This window comes from Telopea speciosissima, chromosome 1 (genome assembly GCF_018873765.1).
Source record: "Telopea speciosissima isolate NSW1024214 ecotype Mountain lineage chromosome 1, Tspe_v1, whole genome shotgun sequence".
Classification (NCBI taxonomy): Eukaryota; Viridiplantae; Streptophyta; class Magnoliopsida; order Proteales; family Proteaceae; genus Telopea; species Telopea speciosissima.
This window is the reverse complement of record NC_057916.1, coordinates 37696322-37714047: the sequence shown is the minus strand read 5'-3', so window position 1 is coordinate 37714047 and position 17726 is coordinate 37696322. Positions and strand designations below refer to the sequence as shown.

At 38.8% G+C, this 17726-nt stretch overlaps 1 protein-coding gene across 2 annotated transcripts in view; it reads right to left on the bottom strand.

Annotated features, from left to right (window-relative positions):
• The window catches only part of LOC122639818 (long chain acyl-CoA synthetase 6, peroxisomal-like), a 42713-nt gene that overhangs the window by 20079 nt on the left and 4908 nt on the right, over nucleotides 1–17726 (bottom strand). For both annotated transcript variants that reach the window (XR_006329577.1, XM_043832815.1), the window contains exons 2-18: nucleotides 13141–13201; nucleotides 12984–13061; nucleotides 12671–12742; nucleotides 12511–12592; nucleotides 12211–12316; nucleotides 12038–12114; nucleotides 10791–10835; nucleotides 10628–10714; nucleotides 9819–9908; nucleotides 9607–9686; nucleotides 9396–9489; nucleotides 8350–8438; nucleotides 8161–8249; nucleotides 7420–7549; nucleotides 7175–7293; nucleotides 4533–4656; nucleotides 4352–4438 (exon numbers count right to left, since the gene is read on the bottom strand). Coding sequence is in view for 1 of the 2 variants with exons in the window: in XM_043832815.1 (XP_043688750.1) it covers nucleotides 4352–4438; nucleotides 4533–4656; nucleotides 7175–7293; nucleotides 7420–7549; nucleotides 8161–8249; nucleotides 8350–8438; nucleotides 9396–9489; nucleotides 9607–9686; nucleotides 9819–9908; nucleotides 10628–10714; nucleotides 10791–10835; nucleotides 12038–12114; nucleotides 12211–12316; nucleotides 12511–12592; nucleotides 12671–12742; nucleotides 12984–13061; nucleotides 13141–13201 (1510 nt within the window). In the remaining variant the exon portion in view is untranslated. The remainder of the gene's footprint in view (nucleotides 1–4351; nucleotides 4439–4532; nucleotides 4657–7174; nucleotides 7294–7419; nucleotides 7550–8160; nucleotides 8250–8349; nucleotides 8439–9395; nucleotides 9490–9606; nucleotides 9687–9818; nucleotides 9909–10627; nucleotides 10715–10790; nucleotides 10836–12037; nucleotides 12115–12210; nucleotides 12317–12510; nucleotides 12593–12670; nucleotides 12743–12983; nucleotides 13062–13140; nucleotides 13202–17726) is intronic.

Below are 17726 nucleotides of genomic sequence, written 5' to 3'. Positions count from 1 at the left end.
AGACAGGCTGGAGTTCCCTGGAACTCTCTCTCTAGTAACAACCATCTCCCATCCCGTGAAGGTCACACTCTTCACTTCGTCCCACCAAAATTGATAGACTCCACTCATACTACCCTCTATCAAAGAAGCATTCTTGATGATGAAGCCTCCAAATGGAATAATGCACTGGTTGGCCATTTCATTGGAAGCCGACCATCATTCATAGTAGTAAGAAATTCCCTGTTTCAACAATGGAGACCAAAGGGGCTTTTGGAAACATACCTTTTAGACAACGACCTTTTCATCTTCAAATTCTCAGGTGGAGAAGATAAGTCGCGCGCTTAGGAAGGGGGCCCTTGGCAAGTTGGCAAGAAACCCATCTTCCTCAGAAACTGGGATCGCCATTTGCAACTCAAAAAATTCAATCTTAACTTGATACTCCTATGGGTTGCGTTTCCTAGTCTACCCCTCCACTTTTGGTGCGTTGAGGGACTCAGTGTCATCAGTTCGACTATGGGAAAGCCTCTATACTTAGATGCACAAACTAAAATAATGTTAAATACTTACTTGGAGTTGTAGTTCTTCAATGGCAGCAGCTTGAAGACAACTAGAAACAGATCCTCCCGATCTACAAGATGCAAGGAGTTGATTGGAGGTCCACCAATCCCTTATAACAGATCCTCCCAGTCTACAAGACGCAAGGCGAGTTTCTCGGTATTTCGAAAATCCGAGACGAGATGGGGGTCGAGTCACAAAAGTACAATATCTGGTCGAGATCTTGGTTTGACATAGGAAAATGCCCATCTAGATCCTTTATATGAGTGCCAGATCTCGAAATCTTGCTGGAAATTCTTGGTATACAGACACCTATCTATGCCAAGAACCAAGACAGACAAGACAGACACTTATTTATGCCTAATATCATTTAAGTAAATGTTTTTGTATCATTGAAGCTTTGTTTTGAAAGCTTTCCAACAAGTCCAAGATTGCTTAAATCTGATTTATATTGAAGGAGTTATGTACCGGTCAAACTTAATTCGATATGCGCGAATGCTGTCAAAATCGCTCTGAATGAAAATATATTTTTGGACATCAAAACAAATGAATATTTTACCGCACTTTTGATTTTTAGCAATGTTTTACCATATTAAGATTTATGGAATTTTTTGATTTAAGAAAAACCCCAGCATTAGAAAGTTGAAAATTGCACCTACCGCCGAAAATCTAGTTTTTGTTCTTGAACTGGGGGGTTGACTTTTTTTCCTTTTGGAATTTGATTTTTTAATTATTTTTATTGGATTCAAATAGGGGGGTATTTTCTTATTTATGAATATTATCTTAAGTAAATGAAATACAAATATTTCACTTACTTAAATGATATTAGGCATAAATAAGTCTATTTGTCCTGTGTCTGTCCTGGTTTCTAGCATAAGTGTCTGTCCTGCTTTCCCACTAACTGAAACTCCTATTTGGACTTTGTTTTTGCAAAATCTGATAGTGTCATTGTGTTTAAATAGCCTAAAATAGGCTGAATACCAACTTTCAGAGCCAAAAGACGTCTAAAACCCACTGAGATAGGCTTCCGAGTCGGAAAAAAAAAAAATTTCCAAAAACTCGACTGGACTCGGTTTTGGGCTAGGTCGAGATGGCTCTGAGACCTGAGTTTTCAAACCTTGGCAAGGAGTCAATTGGAGATCCACCAGTCCCTTCACCTTGACATGACTCACAAGGCAACATTCAACAGAGCAGGGCAGCAGCAGCAATGGCAGCAAGCAAAAGCTATTTTTATTAATCAAATTCGTGTACCATACTTTGCCCCCTTACAACCTTATATAAAAGACTCAAAATTAGACTCCTACACTAAAAAGGAAAGGCCTAACCCAATCCTTAACCTATTAGGTAACTTAAACTGACTAGGAAACTGAAATAGATTCAAAATAGAGTCCAAATCCAGCCCAACAAAACAACTAAAAGAAAAACTAATAAAATCACTTAAATTGAACCACTGGTTCAAACAAGCTTTGGACCGGTTCAATTTAAAACATTAAAAACATGAAAATAAACTAAGTATAGGGCTAATCCCGTATGCAACTCATGTACCCATATTTTAGGCCCATCAAAGTGGCCTATTACATAGAAAACCCATGGGATCAAAGGCCTAACATGTATATAACCAAACCCTAGACTTATTCTTAATAAAAGAAGCCCAGTTTGGTGATAAATCAGCATAAACTCTCCCCAGCTTGAAAAAATTCGTCCTCGAATTTTGTAGTGATGAGAGGGAAACAACATGTGAGTAGCAGCTTTGACCATTCTCCAGCAGAATTTTGGTTGCTTGTAGACTTTAGGGATGTAGTCTTCAAGGCGTGGAGCTTTCTCTTCAAAGAACCATGGTGGCATAACAAACTCTATGTGCTCAATCTTTGAATCAATATCAACTGTGTATGTCGTGTCCGTAGCGTCTTCATCAGTGGTAACCTTTTCATCTAAGACTTGAGGCGCAAGCTGTACCTCTTCAAGAATAGCATCTTGAATGCCATCAATTTCTTGTGGAGTGCTCTAAACCACCTCTTCATCTTCTGTTGTTTCAGCTTTGTCTCCTTTGTTCTCTTCGACATTGACCTCTTCAGTAGATTCTTCTGCATGTTGACTTTCCATCTTTGAAGCTTCAGGCATTGTCTCTATCTTTTCATCACAATTCATTGTGTTCACTTCAATTTTGTCTTCAACTTGTGCTCTCTCAATTTCCCTCGGTAATGTAAATTTGTATTCAGCCGCTGATTTAACACTGGTGATGTCAAATTTGCAACACTCTTCAACTTGCAAATTGAATCTCCTTGATGGAGGCTTCAAGTTGTCTTAAGATTTGAAGGCCTTTTGTCGAAGGGAATATAAGTTACCTTGTTGTAGAGCTTTGGACGTCCGTGGAAAATATTTCTTTCTCAGATCTTTCATCTCTGCCCATATAACGGGTTTTCTACCACGGTAGTCAAGATAATCCACCTGGGTTCTCCACCAATTATTTGTTTTTCCACTAGCGTGGTATGCGCTAGTCTCATTTTCCTATGCTCAGGCAAATTATACCAATCAAAATAATCATCTAAAGCAACCAACCAATCACAAAGTACCTGTGGATCTGGTCTGCCATCATAGTCCCTCAACTCGAACGCCTCTGGAGGTCTAGGCTGTTCTTTATAGTCTCTATATTCTCTGTCATACCTGCGCCTGTTCCCGTGATCCCTGTGATCCCTGGATCGATCTCTGTAATCCCTGGATCTGTCTCTGTGATTCCCATCTCTGTCCAGGCTTCTTTGCACCACCGAATTTACTTGATACATGTCCTCTTCTAGGGATTGTTGCTGTCCCTAAGAGGGGTATTCCTCTGTTCTTCTAATCGTAACACTTTATCAGTAATAAGCTTCTGGCCAGCTTGCATAGCCTTCTGACCAGCAGATAACTTTAGGAGCATCTCCATTATGGCAGCCATGAGATCGGGTGGGGGTGGCAGCACTGGAGTGTCATGTTCATCCATGGCTCTGATACCACTTAATGTAGTCCTAGATAGGTAGGAGACCTACTAAGAGCCAAACAACCAGGATATGTAAGCTGCTGGTTCGATGAGGGCAGAATTGAGATTTTAGGTCAATTTTAGGGTTAGGGTTTGGGTAATGGGAAGGTGGTGAACTAGGTTTTGTGAGTTTTGGATGGGTACAAGTAGGTTAGATGGATTTGGGCAGCAACTAGGGTTAGGGTTTTGAAAGGTGGAAGATGATTGAATCTACGGTAGGAAATCAGGTGGTTGAATGGACTTAATATGTAGGTTGAGTGTGAGCAAGTGGAGAGGAATATATGTTGAAAGTTATAGCTAAATCAGATGGTTAAATCTGGAGTTATGGAGGTTTCCTAGTAGAGATAGGAGAGAAGGGTAAAAGTGTAATTTCAGACAATCGGCTGGGTGGATGGTACTAAAATTTGGATCGAGTCTCTCTTAGGGTTTGAGGAAGATTCGATCAAAATTTTAGCAGGTCCTGATGCCTCAAAACCAAGATGCTCCTTATAAATGTATACACATAGATGTTCTCTAGGTTAGTTATGCTCTTCATGTCCTTTCACAATGTCACTCGCACATCACCTTGTGATTGGCAATGCAACCATAGATGACCCAAAGAAATGGGGGCTGAAATTTTCATTATTTCTCGTCAAACTGGCCATTTACTTACCTAAGTCCTAAAATTACAAGCCTGACAATTTCCAAACTGAAATCAAAATTATGAGGGTAAGAACTATATATATATATATCCTATTACATGTAAATCTCAAATCATCTTATCAACCTTACAATGATTATCACAAGAAAGTTTCCTGATCTCACCTATCAATAATCTTCAGGCGCCCTCCAGGTAACCACAACCCTATATCTCCAGTATGCAGCCAACTATCCTCATCAATTACTTCTTTTCTGTCCAATATGATGGAATTGTTAGGTACATCCGGTTTTTTTTTTTTTTTTAAAATTATAGCACGAATAAAAATTTGCAGTGTAAAGAGAATACGTCTGCACTTCGTCTTTATAGTATCCTCGGAAAACAATGGGACCCCTGACACAGATCTCACCACGAGGATAGGGCTGATCCTCAGAAGAATAATTCATCTCTGGAACATCTACGAGCTTTACTTCTGAAACAAGCGGAAAACAAAAAAGAATCAGAAGTAAAGCATCACCAGAGCAAGAGAAAAAAATAGCAGAGCAGAAAATTTTAAGTTATCAGAAACTGAAGAACTAAGCAAAACTCTTATGCATTCAATTGACCATCCACATATCTCAAACTTTTTAAGATCCCTACTTGATAATGATACGAGGCGAATGGATTCTCATGTTCTAGTCATCTACATAACCTGAATCCTGGTTATACCTTGGACTACTAAAAGGGATATACAGCACATAGTATAAGCACAGATTCCATGTCAATCAAAAATGTCACGGCTCTACCGAATAACTTTTTATCAACACACTATTCTAAATTTTGAAAAAGAATCCAGGCCCCTGTGATTTCAACACTAAAGAAAGCTGAAAATCAGGTACAAGAAGATGAGATACAAATTGCAACAACAGTATTACTCCAATTTCAATGAAGATCAGAGTTCAAAACAGAGAAGATAGAAGGACCATAGGCCGGAAAGTCTTATTTGACTTGCACGAGGTGGATGTCAAGGTGTTGACTGTGAGACTGAAGACAGTGATTTGGACTCATATAATCCTTTACATGAGCATCGCTCATGAGATAAATGTATTTGGAAGAGTTTTAATTGCAACATGAATGTTTGGATTTGATTCAACAGTTAGACGTAAGGGAATAATTTATAGGATTGGTTAAGAAAAGGCATATCAACATGTTCAGTGGATCATTTTATACAAGGAGATAGAGGCCAGGAGTTGTGTTTTTTTTTTTTTTTGTGGATAGGTAGGCCCCAAGGAGAAACGGTCTATCCGCGAAGTGGGGGTAAGGCTGCTTACATTATGACCCTCCCCAAACCCCACAATGGTGGGAGCCTTGTGCACTGCGTACGCCCTTTTTCTTTTTGGCCCTAAGGAGAGGTATAGAACTCATGACCTCTTAATTGTGAGGTATTGTGATGTGTTCTAAGGTAGATAAGGTAAGATTAATAGAACACAATAACCACAGGACCATAGTTGTCAAAGTGCTAGGCAACCCAAGGCGTTGGATGGGGGCGGTCAAAAACTAAGGCAGTACCAAGAAGGAGCCTAGGCGACCAAGATGCCCATCCAAAAAAAAATGTGCCTGGATGCCTAGGTGATGCTTTGACAACTATGCACAGAAACACAACAATCCAAGTAAGCAAACAATACGGCAGAATATAGAAGGTCAAATATTTCAGAATCCGACAGTCAGATGGAGAGAAAATTTGGATCGATTAGACTCCTCATTATGCTATTCAATGCCTCCAAAGATCAAGCTGATCCAATAGTTGGATCTGCTGTAACAAGGTATAACAAAAAAAATAGAAACTTTATGTCAACAGAATTTAGTAACTCAAGATAACAGTGATAAACTCCCAATCTGTGGGTCAGATGACCCTCAAAATCTGGTCAAATGTAGTACTAACAAGCATAGTTCAAAATTTCACCGAAAGCTTGACAAAATTTTGCTAGTTTCAATATGCCTCAGACAAAACAGGAGGCGAAACCCATAAGCAACATAATTTTGGTTGAAATTTTTGGTAATTTTGGCCGTTTGCCCCCTAAATGGCCAAGCGAAACTCACAGAAAAAATGCACTGTTTCTGTCAAAATTTCGGTCATTTCGGTCTGACCAAAACAAGACTGAACTACGAGTTTTTGAACTATGCTAACAAGGAGATCACAAGGATTAGCTCAATCCAATGGCTGGATTGACTAGAATGTTGGCCTGAATCCCTGCAGCCAGAATTAGTAATAACAACAACAACAAAAAACAGATAACTAAGGAAGAATACCTGCAAATCAGTATGCAAAACAGTGACAAACTTGTATTAGAACAATAGAGGATGGAGGGCGAGAAAGAGATGAGATCTAACGAACCCTAGGGATCGAAGTTTGTGTTGTCCACCAAAAACAGAAAAGAAACTGATGGAAATAGAAACCGTGGGGAGGGTTCTGTGTGGGAATCCAGCAGAAAAATTTTGTAGCTAATAGGTATGAAGGAATAGCAACTAAGATTCAAAGAATGAGAAAATACCTAGAACATGACCACGGAAGGAAGGAGATCAGTCACCATCTCGTCGAAACTCTAACAAAGCATGAAAGAGAGACCACCCATAATAACTAAATCATATTGTTTGTTAACCTAGATATCCAAGGGTGGGCTAGATCCAGATTCTATCCTTTCTCCCCGAGCATATGGTCAAATGTCCACAGCCCAGGCACTGCTGTCTCATATTGGCTAAGCACATAATATTAATGTTTCCTTAACGTACTAAAAATTTCTTGGCCAATTAATTGCTATACACCCAAGTCATGCCAACAAATGCATTTTTGGATAATCATGTACTGTCTTAAGCAAACCAAGTCCATGCATCTATGTGAACTAACATCAAGTACAATCATGGTCAGCCCATTCCTCAATATACTTGTTTAATTGTTCACTAGGTTATCAATTTTTGTTCTTACAAGTTACAACTCAATAACAAATGCTTACCACAAGCTGAGCTAGGTGGGCCAACGTGACCAGATAAGATGTCACCCTCTTCCATGAAACTTATAGTACAAGAACCCTCAGTCATCCCATATCCTTCAGCTACTCGACAGCCAAAGCATCTGTTTAAACAATTCATGTGCTCATTGTAAATTTGTAATCAAATGAGTAACTAGATCAAGTATAAAACAGAAGAAATAAGATATAAACCAGCACATCTTATGCAGTAGGAGAGAAATAGAACTTACACCCTCAAAAAGTCCATGACATCAGGAGACAATGGTGAGGCACCAGAAACCATAAGCCTTACTCGTCCTCCTAATTTCTCCTTTATTTTATTGAATACCAATCTGTCCCATATGGGTGATGGATTCCTTCCTGAAACAATGTGTAAAGGAATAATATGAATAGATACCCAATACAAATCAACAGACATCACAAAAACCAGTCATCTATCTATCCACCTATCCTGATGTAATACACTCAAAAGTACTCCAATCTCATCAACAAATCAGATTCGGAACAAAGCATATACACAACAATCAAGCAAAAGGAAGCAATGAAATTGCGTGTTTCAACTTTCAAGAAAGAGAATTCAATGAGAAGGACGAACAGGAAATATTTGTATTCCCTACCAAACCCACATAAAAATAAGTGACAAATTAGAATCAATAATAAGGATGAGCAGGAAAAACATTTATTCATTCACACTATTATATGACAAATTCATAAAACAAAGTTTCTAACCTAAAGGCCTAGTTGGTCATTCTCCATATGAAAGGCAGAAATCAGGGACTAATTGAAGCAAGTAAAAAGAAGATAAGAAGAATTAGTACCAACTGAAGGAAAATGTCTCCGAGATATTTACAATTTAGAAACTTAAACTAAAGAAAAGACTATTTTTATATAAATAAATAAATAAATCCTCTAAGGAGACCAAAAAAAGCAATGAATTAATTTAGAAGAGATCCAGCTGTCAATTCATTTACCATTTGCTATCGCTTGCTTCTTGGAATTGTAAGCAGCATTAAATAGCCTTTCTCTTAGAGACCCCGAAGTCTTCACAGCATTTGTAATGCTGCAAAATTGAAGCAAGTGACTTATCTCCTTAACTACGAGAAAACTGAATGGACATATTCAAAAAACATGAAAATTTCATTAGAGTAGTGAAGAGTTACCCAGAATAAATTCTGTTATACAGTCGAGGAACACTACAAAAAACTGTCGGTCTCAGAGCCGCCATATCATCCATCAGTTTCAAATTATCCTACAAATGAAAACCAATATTCAGCATATAAGAGTATCCACAAAAGGGGGGGGGGGAGAGAAAAGAAATGTCAACAATAACAAAGCATTGGGATTTCCGAAGGCGAATATATCATATAAAGCTGGTACGGATCAATTAAAGGATTGAGCTAGAATTCCAGAGACATGCTGCCATTCATCCCCTCGATTGAATTACCAATTCAATTCAACTTTCTCACCATGTATACAGGGAAATAATGCAATACACTATATCATAGGTTGAAAAGGAATTTCAACTCCATGTGGGAGACAAAAAATAACAGAATCCTCAGGCATATTTACTCATTAATAGATATATATGTTACCACAATTTGAAACAAATGAATGGATTAAAAGACATTGAAGAAATTAAGAAAGGTGATTGAAGAATGTCAGGGGATACAGCCCTGGATCCCAATGCTTCAATTATCTCCTAGTTCAACTGGAGTAATGCAGATAGTGTAGTGAGCAGCATTGATGGGAAACAAGGCATGGAACAGGGACATACACCCGTTCTACAGCTCCCATAAAGGAAAGTGGTGTACACCCACTGAGAGACAATATATTAACAGGGGTTCTTTCATTAGATCACTCCCCCCCCCCCAACCCCCACCCCACCCAAAAAAAAAAAAAAAAACAAACCCTGCCCGGCGGCATCAGTTGGAAAGATTGAGGATATGACATTTTTTTTTTAATTCTGCTATACCCCCAAAAAAAAAAAAAAAGAAGATATTCAATATCTACTAAGTTCTACCAGTATATTGAAGCACTATCACTAGAACTTAATTATACAGAATACTTCAAAAATTGAATGCTCCTCTCAAGATAGCTCATTTCTTGTATCACATTATCTAAAAGCAACAATGGGAAATATGCATATAGCACCATCAAAAGGCTGATCATTACTACTGAAGAAATGTTACTTGGATGATTCACATACCCCTTGGTAAAAACCAACAGCGACTCCACAATAAACAATCATAACTTGGTTAGCTCGCTCAAAAATGTGTGCCAAAGGAAGATAGGAGATGTAACTGTCAAAACAATGGACAACTTCAGCAAAGGATGCCACACAGCATGTAATAAATAACTAGCATGTAATAGAACAAAGGCAGCACACTACAAAATAAAGAAAATTCAACAAAACTCACACGTCTGAAGGGCAGAATTTGATACCAAGAATGACACCAGCAACATTTGCTATCAAATTCCCATGTGTTAACATAGCCCCCTACATAAAGGAACAAAAACCATATTTAATATAGTTGAAGCCATGCCAAAAGTGGAAAATCAATTTATTTGCAAGCCAATCATAGAACATAGATTTTTTATTTTTTTTTAAAAAACCCTAAAAATATAATACCTTTGGTGTCCCAGTTGTTCCACTCGTATAGCAGATGGTCGCAATATCCTCTGGTTTTGGAGGAGAAAAAGGCTGAATATTACTGCGGCCCTGAAAAGCAACCATTTGTTTGACGGTATAACAATCAAACAAGTAAACAGGAGCTATAAAACTTCCCCAACATGAACATATTGTTACTTGCAGTAACATAACATTGTCTGTAAAGAAATGTAATGAGACAAATTGTTTTAAATGGTCTGTGAGGCTTACACCTTGAGGCAGGCCTTAAAGAAAAGGCTAAGTGAGCATTAAGTTAAAAAAATGTCTTTATCAGATCGCAAGTCAATTAAAATGAAGAGAAGGTAAATTAATTTAAAAAAGAAAATGGAAACCTTTACAAACAATGAACTTGCAACTAATTAAATTTTATTTTACTTTCCAAACAAATTACTTGGATTGGAATATGAAAATATGATAGGGTTAAGGAATCTATTTGAAAAGTCCAATTACCATATTTGGTAAGATTTTAACCACAGCAATGATTAAAAAGCTTCTATTTTCCTTTTTAAATCAAGTTTTACTTCCTTCCATTTTATCTTACTTGTAAGTTGTAATAAGACAGAGCATAAGTGATTCAGATACTGACATTCATCTAGAGCAATGATATAGATGGGCATGGAAGTTGAAAGTCATACTAATCACAAAACCAATAACCACATAACAATATCTCTACCACAGTTAAACTACAAAAGACAGAATCTAGCTCCTAGTCTTTGTATATTTAATCCATTTTCTCAAAGGTATCATGAAATCCATAACTATACAATTACCTGCATAAGTAGTTTTGAATACGATATAACTTCAACTCCAGTTGTTGAGGGAAGTGATGGCATGTGTCCATCTATTCCTCCAACTACCTGCGTCATAGAGACAAAACTAGTACTTATATCATTCAAGGGTTCAGCGAGAGGGTCGTTAGGTATACATCCATACCACTATCAGACGTACTGATGGCATCTCAGAGAAGAAGCTCAGCAACTGCAAATTCCATATCATAAAAATGAGAAACTTTCAGAGGACAAAATTAGAATCGCAATCTAAATACAGATGTGGTAGTTAGACAAATCTAATAAAAAGACAACTTAAGCAACCAGAAAAGTTAGTATGAGATATGAGTGGTTTTATAGCTTCTCAAAAAATAGGAATCATTTGTCATTTAAGCTTCTTCCCCAGTCATGTCATCAGGAAAGAGGGTTCTGTGAGTACCCTTCATCTTTTCAATGAAATTTCTGTTATCAATTTAAAAAAAAAAAAAAGGGAATGATGAAGGACACAAATCAGCAGGTTCAAAGAAATTTGTTGTGCACTCAGAAATTCAGAAACAGAAGTTAAGATAAGTCAGATAACAGTCGAATCTGGTTATCTTCATGAGATGGATGGGATTTTGGATTTTGATGGCAGGTTGATGGAGGTTCAAGAATGGGAGAAGATCAGATCCGGTTTTATAATACTATTTATCAGCAACCATCTTCAGGTGTAATGATCTTATTTTTGTTTGCTGCGCTCTAAGATTCAGATCAATCCCTTTTCCTTATAACATTTTCAATGTTACACACGACTACTCGTATAAATCTCCCTGTTTCTCAAACTAACCCACTCTAAAACCTTAATCCGTTGCCAGCTATCACCAACAAAAAACATTAAAGGACGTGAACCTTGACTAGGTACGCCCATTAAATTTTTTTGTTGGTGATAATTGGCAAAGGATTAAGGTTTTAGAGTGGGTTAGTTTGAGAAACAGGGAGGGTCATAATGTATGCAGCCTTACCCCTGCTTCGCGGAGAGGTTGTTTCCCGAACCAAGAAAAAGCATTAAGTCTCCAAAATCTCAGTTATTAAAATGGAGTATCCCATCACATAGTTTACACAGCAGCAAAGAGAAGTTCCAGCCTCCAGTATGATATAATTTTATTCCCAGAATTTCACTCAGTGATCTTCTCCATGTTTAATGCTATGGAACATACATTATTATGATATTAACTTTACAGGAAGAGCCACTACATGCACATGAGTTTGATGTCTGCACTAAATACTCACGCTTAGTTTTGAATATCCAAATTTAAGTCATCTCCGTAAGAAAATATGTTTTGGGGGAAAATAACAGTTCAAAAGTAATCATTGTGTCTATCATGTATTTACTCTTTAAAATGTCAGTTTGAAAGACCCAAGTTCAGAACTCACAATGTTCAATGTCTGTGGGACGCAAAAAATAGCTTGTATAACAGCATGATTTACAACAAATTTAACAGCATCTGGCCCTGCAGAAATAGCAAAAGATTAGTTGTAAGGTTCACTGGATTGACCAACATATGGGAAGATCCCATAAAAAATATTTCAAACACCTAAGAACATACCTAGAGTATCATATAAAGGAACTGAGATGTATGAATATGCTGAGCAAGCATGATCAACAATAAGCCACTCCGGTCTGTTTATGAAGTATAGTCCAATGGAAGATCCCTGTTTGGGAAGGACAAAAGGAAATTCACAAAAGACAAAGAAGACCCCCCAGAAGACTTCAGGGTGAAAAAAAAAATGAGCACAACTTTTGGTTTCAGATACATGATTAGACATGGCCATAAGCATGTTAAAGTTCATAAGTAAGACAATTTTGAAAGTAAAATTCAAAGGAGCAGAGATGAAAAATAACTCACCTTAGGTATCCCATGATATATTAAACCAGAACCTATTGCTGACCGAGCAGTACCTGCTTCTCCATATGTCATCCATTTGTACCTTCAGGTGTGAGAATGAACACAACTGGGTAAGAAAACTTCAATGGGATTGCAAGCTCAGTTTTGAGAAAGAACTTACTCTCCAACTGTTCCATCCACCCGGATTCGGGTACCCAAATACTTGCAATCTTGGAAATTCTCAACTGCATGCCTAAATTAATAATTAAAACAAATTTCAGTCTCTCCGATAAAACAGAAAAATGAAGTACTAGGCTGCATATATCTCTAAGAAGAAGTTAAATGATTCATGCATAAAATATACCTAGTTACATAGATAATTAGATACCACCAAACATAATGCATCCAAATAGTATCATATACATTACAATTATGGAACCCAGAAATGAACAGGAGTAAATGAATTAATAGAGGCTAATACAAGAAATTCTCACACAAAGTTATCGTGCAAAGTTCCAATTTTAGGACGATCCTCAAATCTACTCACAAGCTTCAATGGAGAGCGTGCCGACCTGCCATACACATATGGTACTTAACCAACAGTCATGTCTTTATTATTTCAAAGAGGAGCCAGGAAGGAACCAACCCTACCTGTACACATTCCACTTTCCTGATTGCAATTTTTCCGGAAGAACCACACTGTAACCCTGCCCTGCTCAAAATAACCAGTATCATGTTATATAACTCAGCAATCAAACCTAAACTCTAAACACAAAAAATGTAAAATTAAAAAAATAAATAAAATAAAACACCAACAACTTATAGGATTCAACCATATTAAGTAGTTGGGAAGACAAGATTTTCTTAGTTAAAGTGTACAGAACCCCACACAAAAATCACAGAGTATAGGGTTAAAACCAAAAGTGGGTATACTGTTAAGCTTCTCTACTGAACCACACCCACTCCACTCCATGTCTGTGGTTCCAGTACAGCTCAACTCAGCCTTATCGCAACTAAATGGGGCCTGCTACATGAATCCTTTTTCTCCAATCAGCTCTATTCAAAGCTGTTAGGAGTAAGGGGGAGGAGTCGTGCATAGGGAGATGGCATCAGCCCCTATTCACGATACCTCTAATGAGGGGTATTTTTGTCCTTGGTTTATTTTGTTGTACCCTATTTAATATATTGTTTTGGGTGCAGTCAAACTAATGACTGCAGCCCCAATTCTGCAGCTTCTTTCCTTCCTTCTCCTCTCTTCTTCTTTCTTCTTCTTCTTCACTTATATTTACATGGTATCAGAGCTAGGACTGTAGGGGTCGATCATTCATCCTTAATCCTTTCTCTGTTCCTGTGTTTTGGTTAGAATAAGCTTGCGGCTTTGAAGACTTAAGGTTTTGGGACTTCTCGTGATCTTATCTTAAAGGGGATGCAGCACCCTTTGCTGCAGTTTTGTGGTTTTATTTGAGACTAGTTCATGACTATACAAAAGAACTAGGTCTCAGTTTTTGATATGTGCCAAGTTTGAGATCGATTCAGGTGTTGTTTGTTTTTTGGATTTGGATAGAGTTATTGGTGGTGAATGTTTGTTGCTGGCTGGTGTTTGTTGGTTGTGATTGATTGAAGATCATATCACCTTGCTGTCCTACAGTTTCAGAACTGTTTGTAATTTCAGTAGTGTTTGCTGTCCATCAGTTTCACTCTGTCCGTGACTTCTCTGTGAAGATTCAATTTGCTTAAGCATGGGTGATGCAAAGATTACTGTGACTGAACTGTCCTCCTCTTCTCATCGCATTACTGAAAGGAAACTTGAAGGGATTTCTAATTTTCAGCAATGGAAAAAGGTGGTTCGATTGGCCTTGACGGGGCGTGATCAACAGGATCATCTCACAAAGCCAAAGCCTGAAGGAGACACAACATGGGATACGGTGGATGCAAGAATATTGAGTCATATGTTGAACTCAATGGATAATCAGATTGCAGACCCGGTTACTCACATTGACACAATAAAGGATTTATGGGAATACTTGAATGTCCTCTATTCTGGGAAGGACAACTTGTCTCGGATTTATGACCTGTCCCAAGCTCTTTATAAAGTGGATCAGAAGACTCTGATTGTAACCCAATATTTTGCAGAATTCAAGCGACTATATGAGGAACTGAATTCCATTTTTCCTATCACGTTTGATGTGAAAGAGATGCAGCAACAGAGAGAACAGCTGGCTGTTATGGTATTTTTTGGTGGACTTCGAAAAGAATTTGAGCCAGTACGGTCTCAAATCCTCAGTGGGGAGTCACCACACTTCCAGAAGCTTTTTCTCAACTTTTACGGGTTTCTCGTGAGAACAGCCAAGCTTCCACCCATGGTAATGAGAGTTCAGCACTTGCAGCCTTTCCCAACAATGGGTCCAGTGGGGGGACAGGTACGGGCAGCAGTGGTGGTAGCCGTGGTCGTGGGTCAGGGAACAGTAAAGCACCCACATCCGGTACTTCAGAGACTTTAGGACAGGTGCGCACTTGTCATCATTGTGGCAAAGCTGGTCACATTCAACGCTTTTGTTGGAAGCTTCATGGTAAACCACTTCAGTTTGCAAATTCAGCCAACAGTGATCCGGTGGTTACCCCTCCTTCCAAGCCTGAGGGTAAAACAGTGACTATGTCTGATGAAGATTATGAGCGATTTACTCAATTTCAGAATTCTCAGTCATCTTAGTTCTCCACTGCTACCCTAGTTCAGCCAGGTAATGCTATTGCATGCCTATCATCTACTTCTCGTCCCTGGATCATTAATTCAGGTGCTTCGGACCATATGACTGGAGCATCAGGTATTTTTTCTTCATTTCGTGAATCTTCTTCCAATGTTGTGTTAGCCGATGGATCTCTTGCTAAAGTTCGGGGCACAGGCACTGTGCAAGTTACCCCCTCTTTGTCGTTGTCCTCCGTTTCTTACTTGCCCAAATTTCCTTTTAATTTATTATCTGTTCGCAAATTTACTAAAGCTAACAATTGTTCTGTTACCTTTTTTCCTGATTATTGTGAGTTTCAGGATCTCCAGTCGAGGAAGACGATTGGTAGAGGTCGCGTATCTGGGGAACTATATCTTCTTGACAACGCATCCACGGTAGCGTGTTCAAGTGTGGCACTTCCTCATCAGATTCATTGTCGTTTGGGTCATCCTTCATTGCAGAGTTTGAAGATTTTAGATAGTCGGTTTCAGTCCTTGTCTAGTTTACAGTGTAAGTCTTGTCAGTTTGGGAAACTTCACCGTGTAAGTTATCCCCCTCGAGTCAATAACAGGGCTGTCCAACCCTTTTCTTTAGTTCATTCTGATGTGTGGGGTCCGTGTCCTGTTACTTCTATGCTGGGTTTTCGTTACTTTGTCACTTTTGTAGATGACTTTTCCAGAGTTACCTGGATTTATTTAATGAAAGATCGTTCTGAATTGTTTCCCATTTTCTGTACTTTTGTGCTTGAAATTCAGAATCAATTTACTACTTCTTTGAAAGTTCTTCGAAGTGACAATGCCAAAGAATATTTTTCTGCTCCCTTTAATGAGTTTATATGGTTCAGCATGGGATCATTCATCAGTCCTCTTGTGCGGATACACCTCAACAAAATGGTGTAGCCGAGAGGAAGAACAGACATTTAATGGAGGTTACTCGATCTCTTTTATTTAAGATGAAAGTGGCTAACATTTTTTGGGCTGATGCTGTTCTGACTGCGTGTTATCTTATTAACCGCATGCCTTCTTCTGGTTTGGGTGGTGGTGTTCCATATTCTTTGTTGTTCCCTTCCCATCCATTGTTTGTCTTACCACCACGTGTTTTTGGGTGTATTTGTTTTATTCGGGATCATCGTCCTGGTCGCTCTAGGTTGGATCCTAGAGCTCTTAAATGTCTTTTCGTGGGGTATTCTAAAACTCAAAAGGGTTACCGTTGTTATTCTTTTGATTTAAGAAAGTACTTTGTTACCGCTGATGTCTCCTTTGAATCTACTCCATTTGTTGCATCCTCGCTACCTGCTTCAGAGTTGGACGATGATCTCCCTCTTTATGTTGTCGATACTTCTTCTCCTGTGCAGGATCCTTTGCCTCCAATGCCACCTCCAACACAACCACTGGCTGTTTTTCGTCGTCGCCCACCCAATGCGCCGACACATTGCATTACACCTATGGAGAGATACAGTACCCAGGCAGCACCATCTACCACGTCCTCCTCGCCTTCAGATCCCCCTTCAGGTATTTCCTCCTCTGCTACTGTACCTCCTATTTCTGATCTTGATGTTCCTATTGCTACCCATAAGGAGGTTCGGAGTTGTACCCAACACCCTATTAATCGCTTTGTGTCCTATGCTCGTTTGTCCTCTTCTTTTGTTGCTTGTTTGTCTACTATTGACAGTTATCCTATTCCTAAGTCAGTAGTAGAGGCCTTGGCTCACCCTGGGTGGCGGACTGCCATGATTGAGGAGTTATCTGCTCTAAAGGACAATCAGACATAGGATCTTGTTTCTTTACCCTCTGGTAAGTCTGCTATTGGTTGTCGCTGGATATTTGTGGTGAAGGTTAATCCTGATGGGTCTGTGGCTCGGTTGAAGGCCCGTCTTGTTGCTAAAGGCTATGCTTAGGTCTATGGTGTGGACTATCTGGATACTTTCTAATGTAGTCCTAGGTAGGACCAAGCCCACTAGGAACCAGGGGAAACAAGGTTATGTAATAGGGCTGGCCGAATGGACAGATTTAAGTAATTAGGCCAAAAACTAGGGTTAGGGCTAGGGTTTCGAATTAGGGTTTGTTTGGTATTGAAGTGCAGGTTTCTAGAAGTCTAATGGTATAAGTTGGATCGAATTTGGATGAGGTTGGAAATCTAGGGTTTCGGGTAGGATGCCTTATGAAAATGGACTGTTTGTGAGAACTAGGGTTTAGGAGCAGATTTGAGGAAAGGGGCTTATAGGGTTTTAATATGCAGATTTAGGGGATCCTAATGATGTATAGAGGTTAAAGTTTGGATAGGTTTCCAAATTCTGCTGTGGGGGCAGAATTAAGTTGCAGGTTTAATGGAGGTCGAATGTTGATGGGAGAAGGGGTATAGATCAGGTTTATATAGGAGAAAAAAAAGTGCAGCAGGTTAACTTACTGTAATGCAGAGATAAGGCAGCAGCTTGAAGATTGATAGAGCCTCCTGACCTTCATAGTGCAAGGAGTCGCAGGAATCCACCCACCCTTCACCACCTTGAGTCCACAA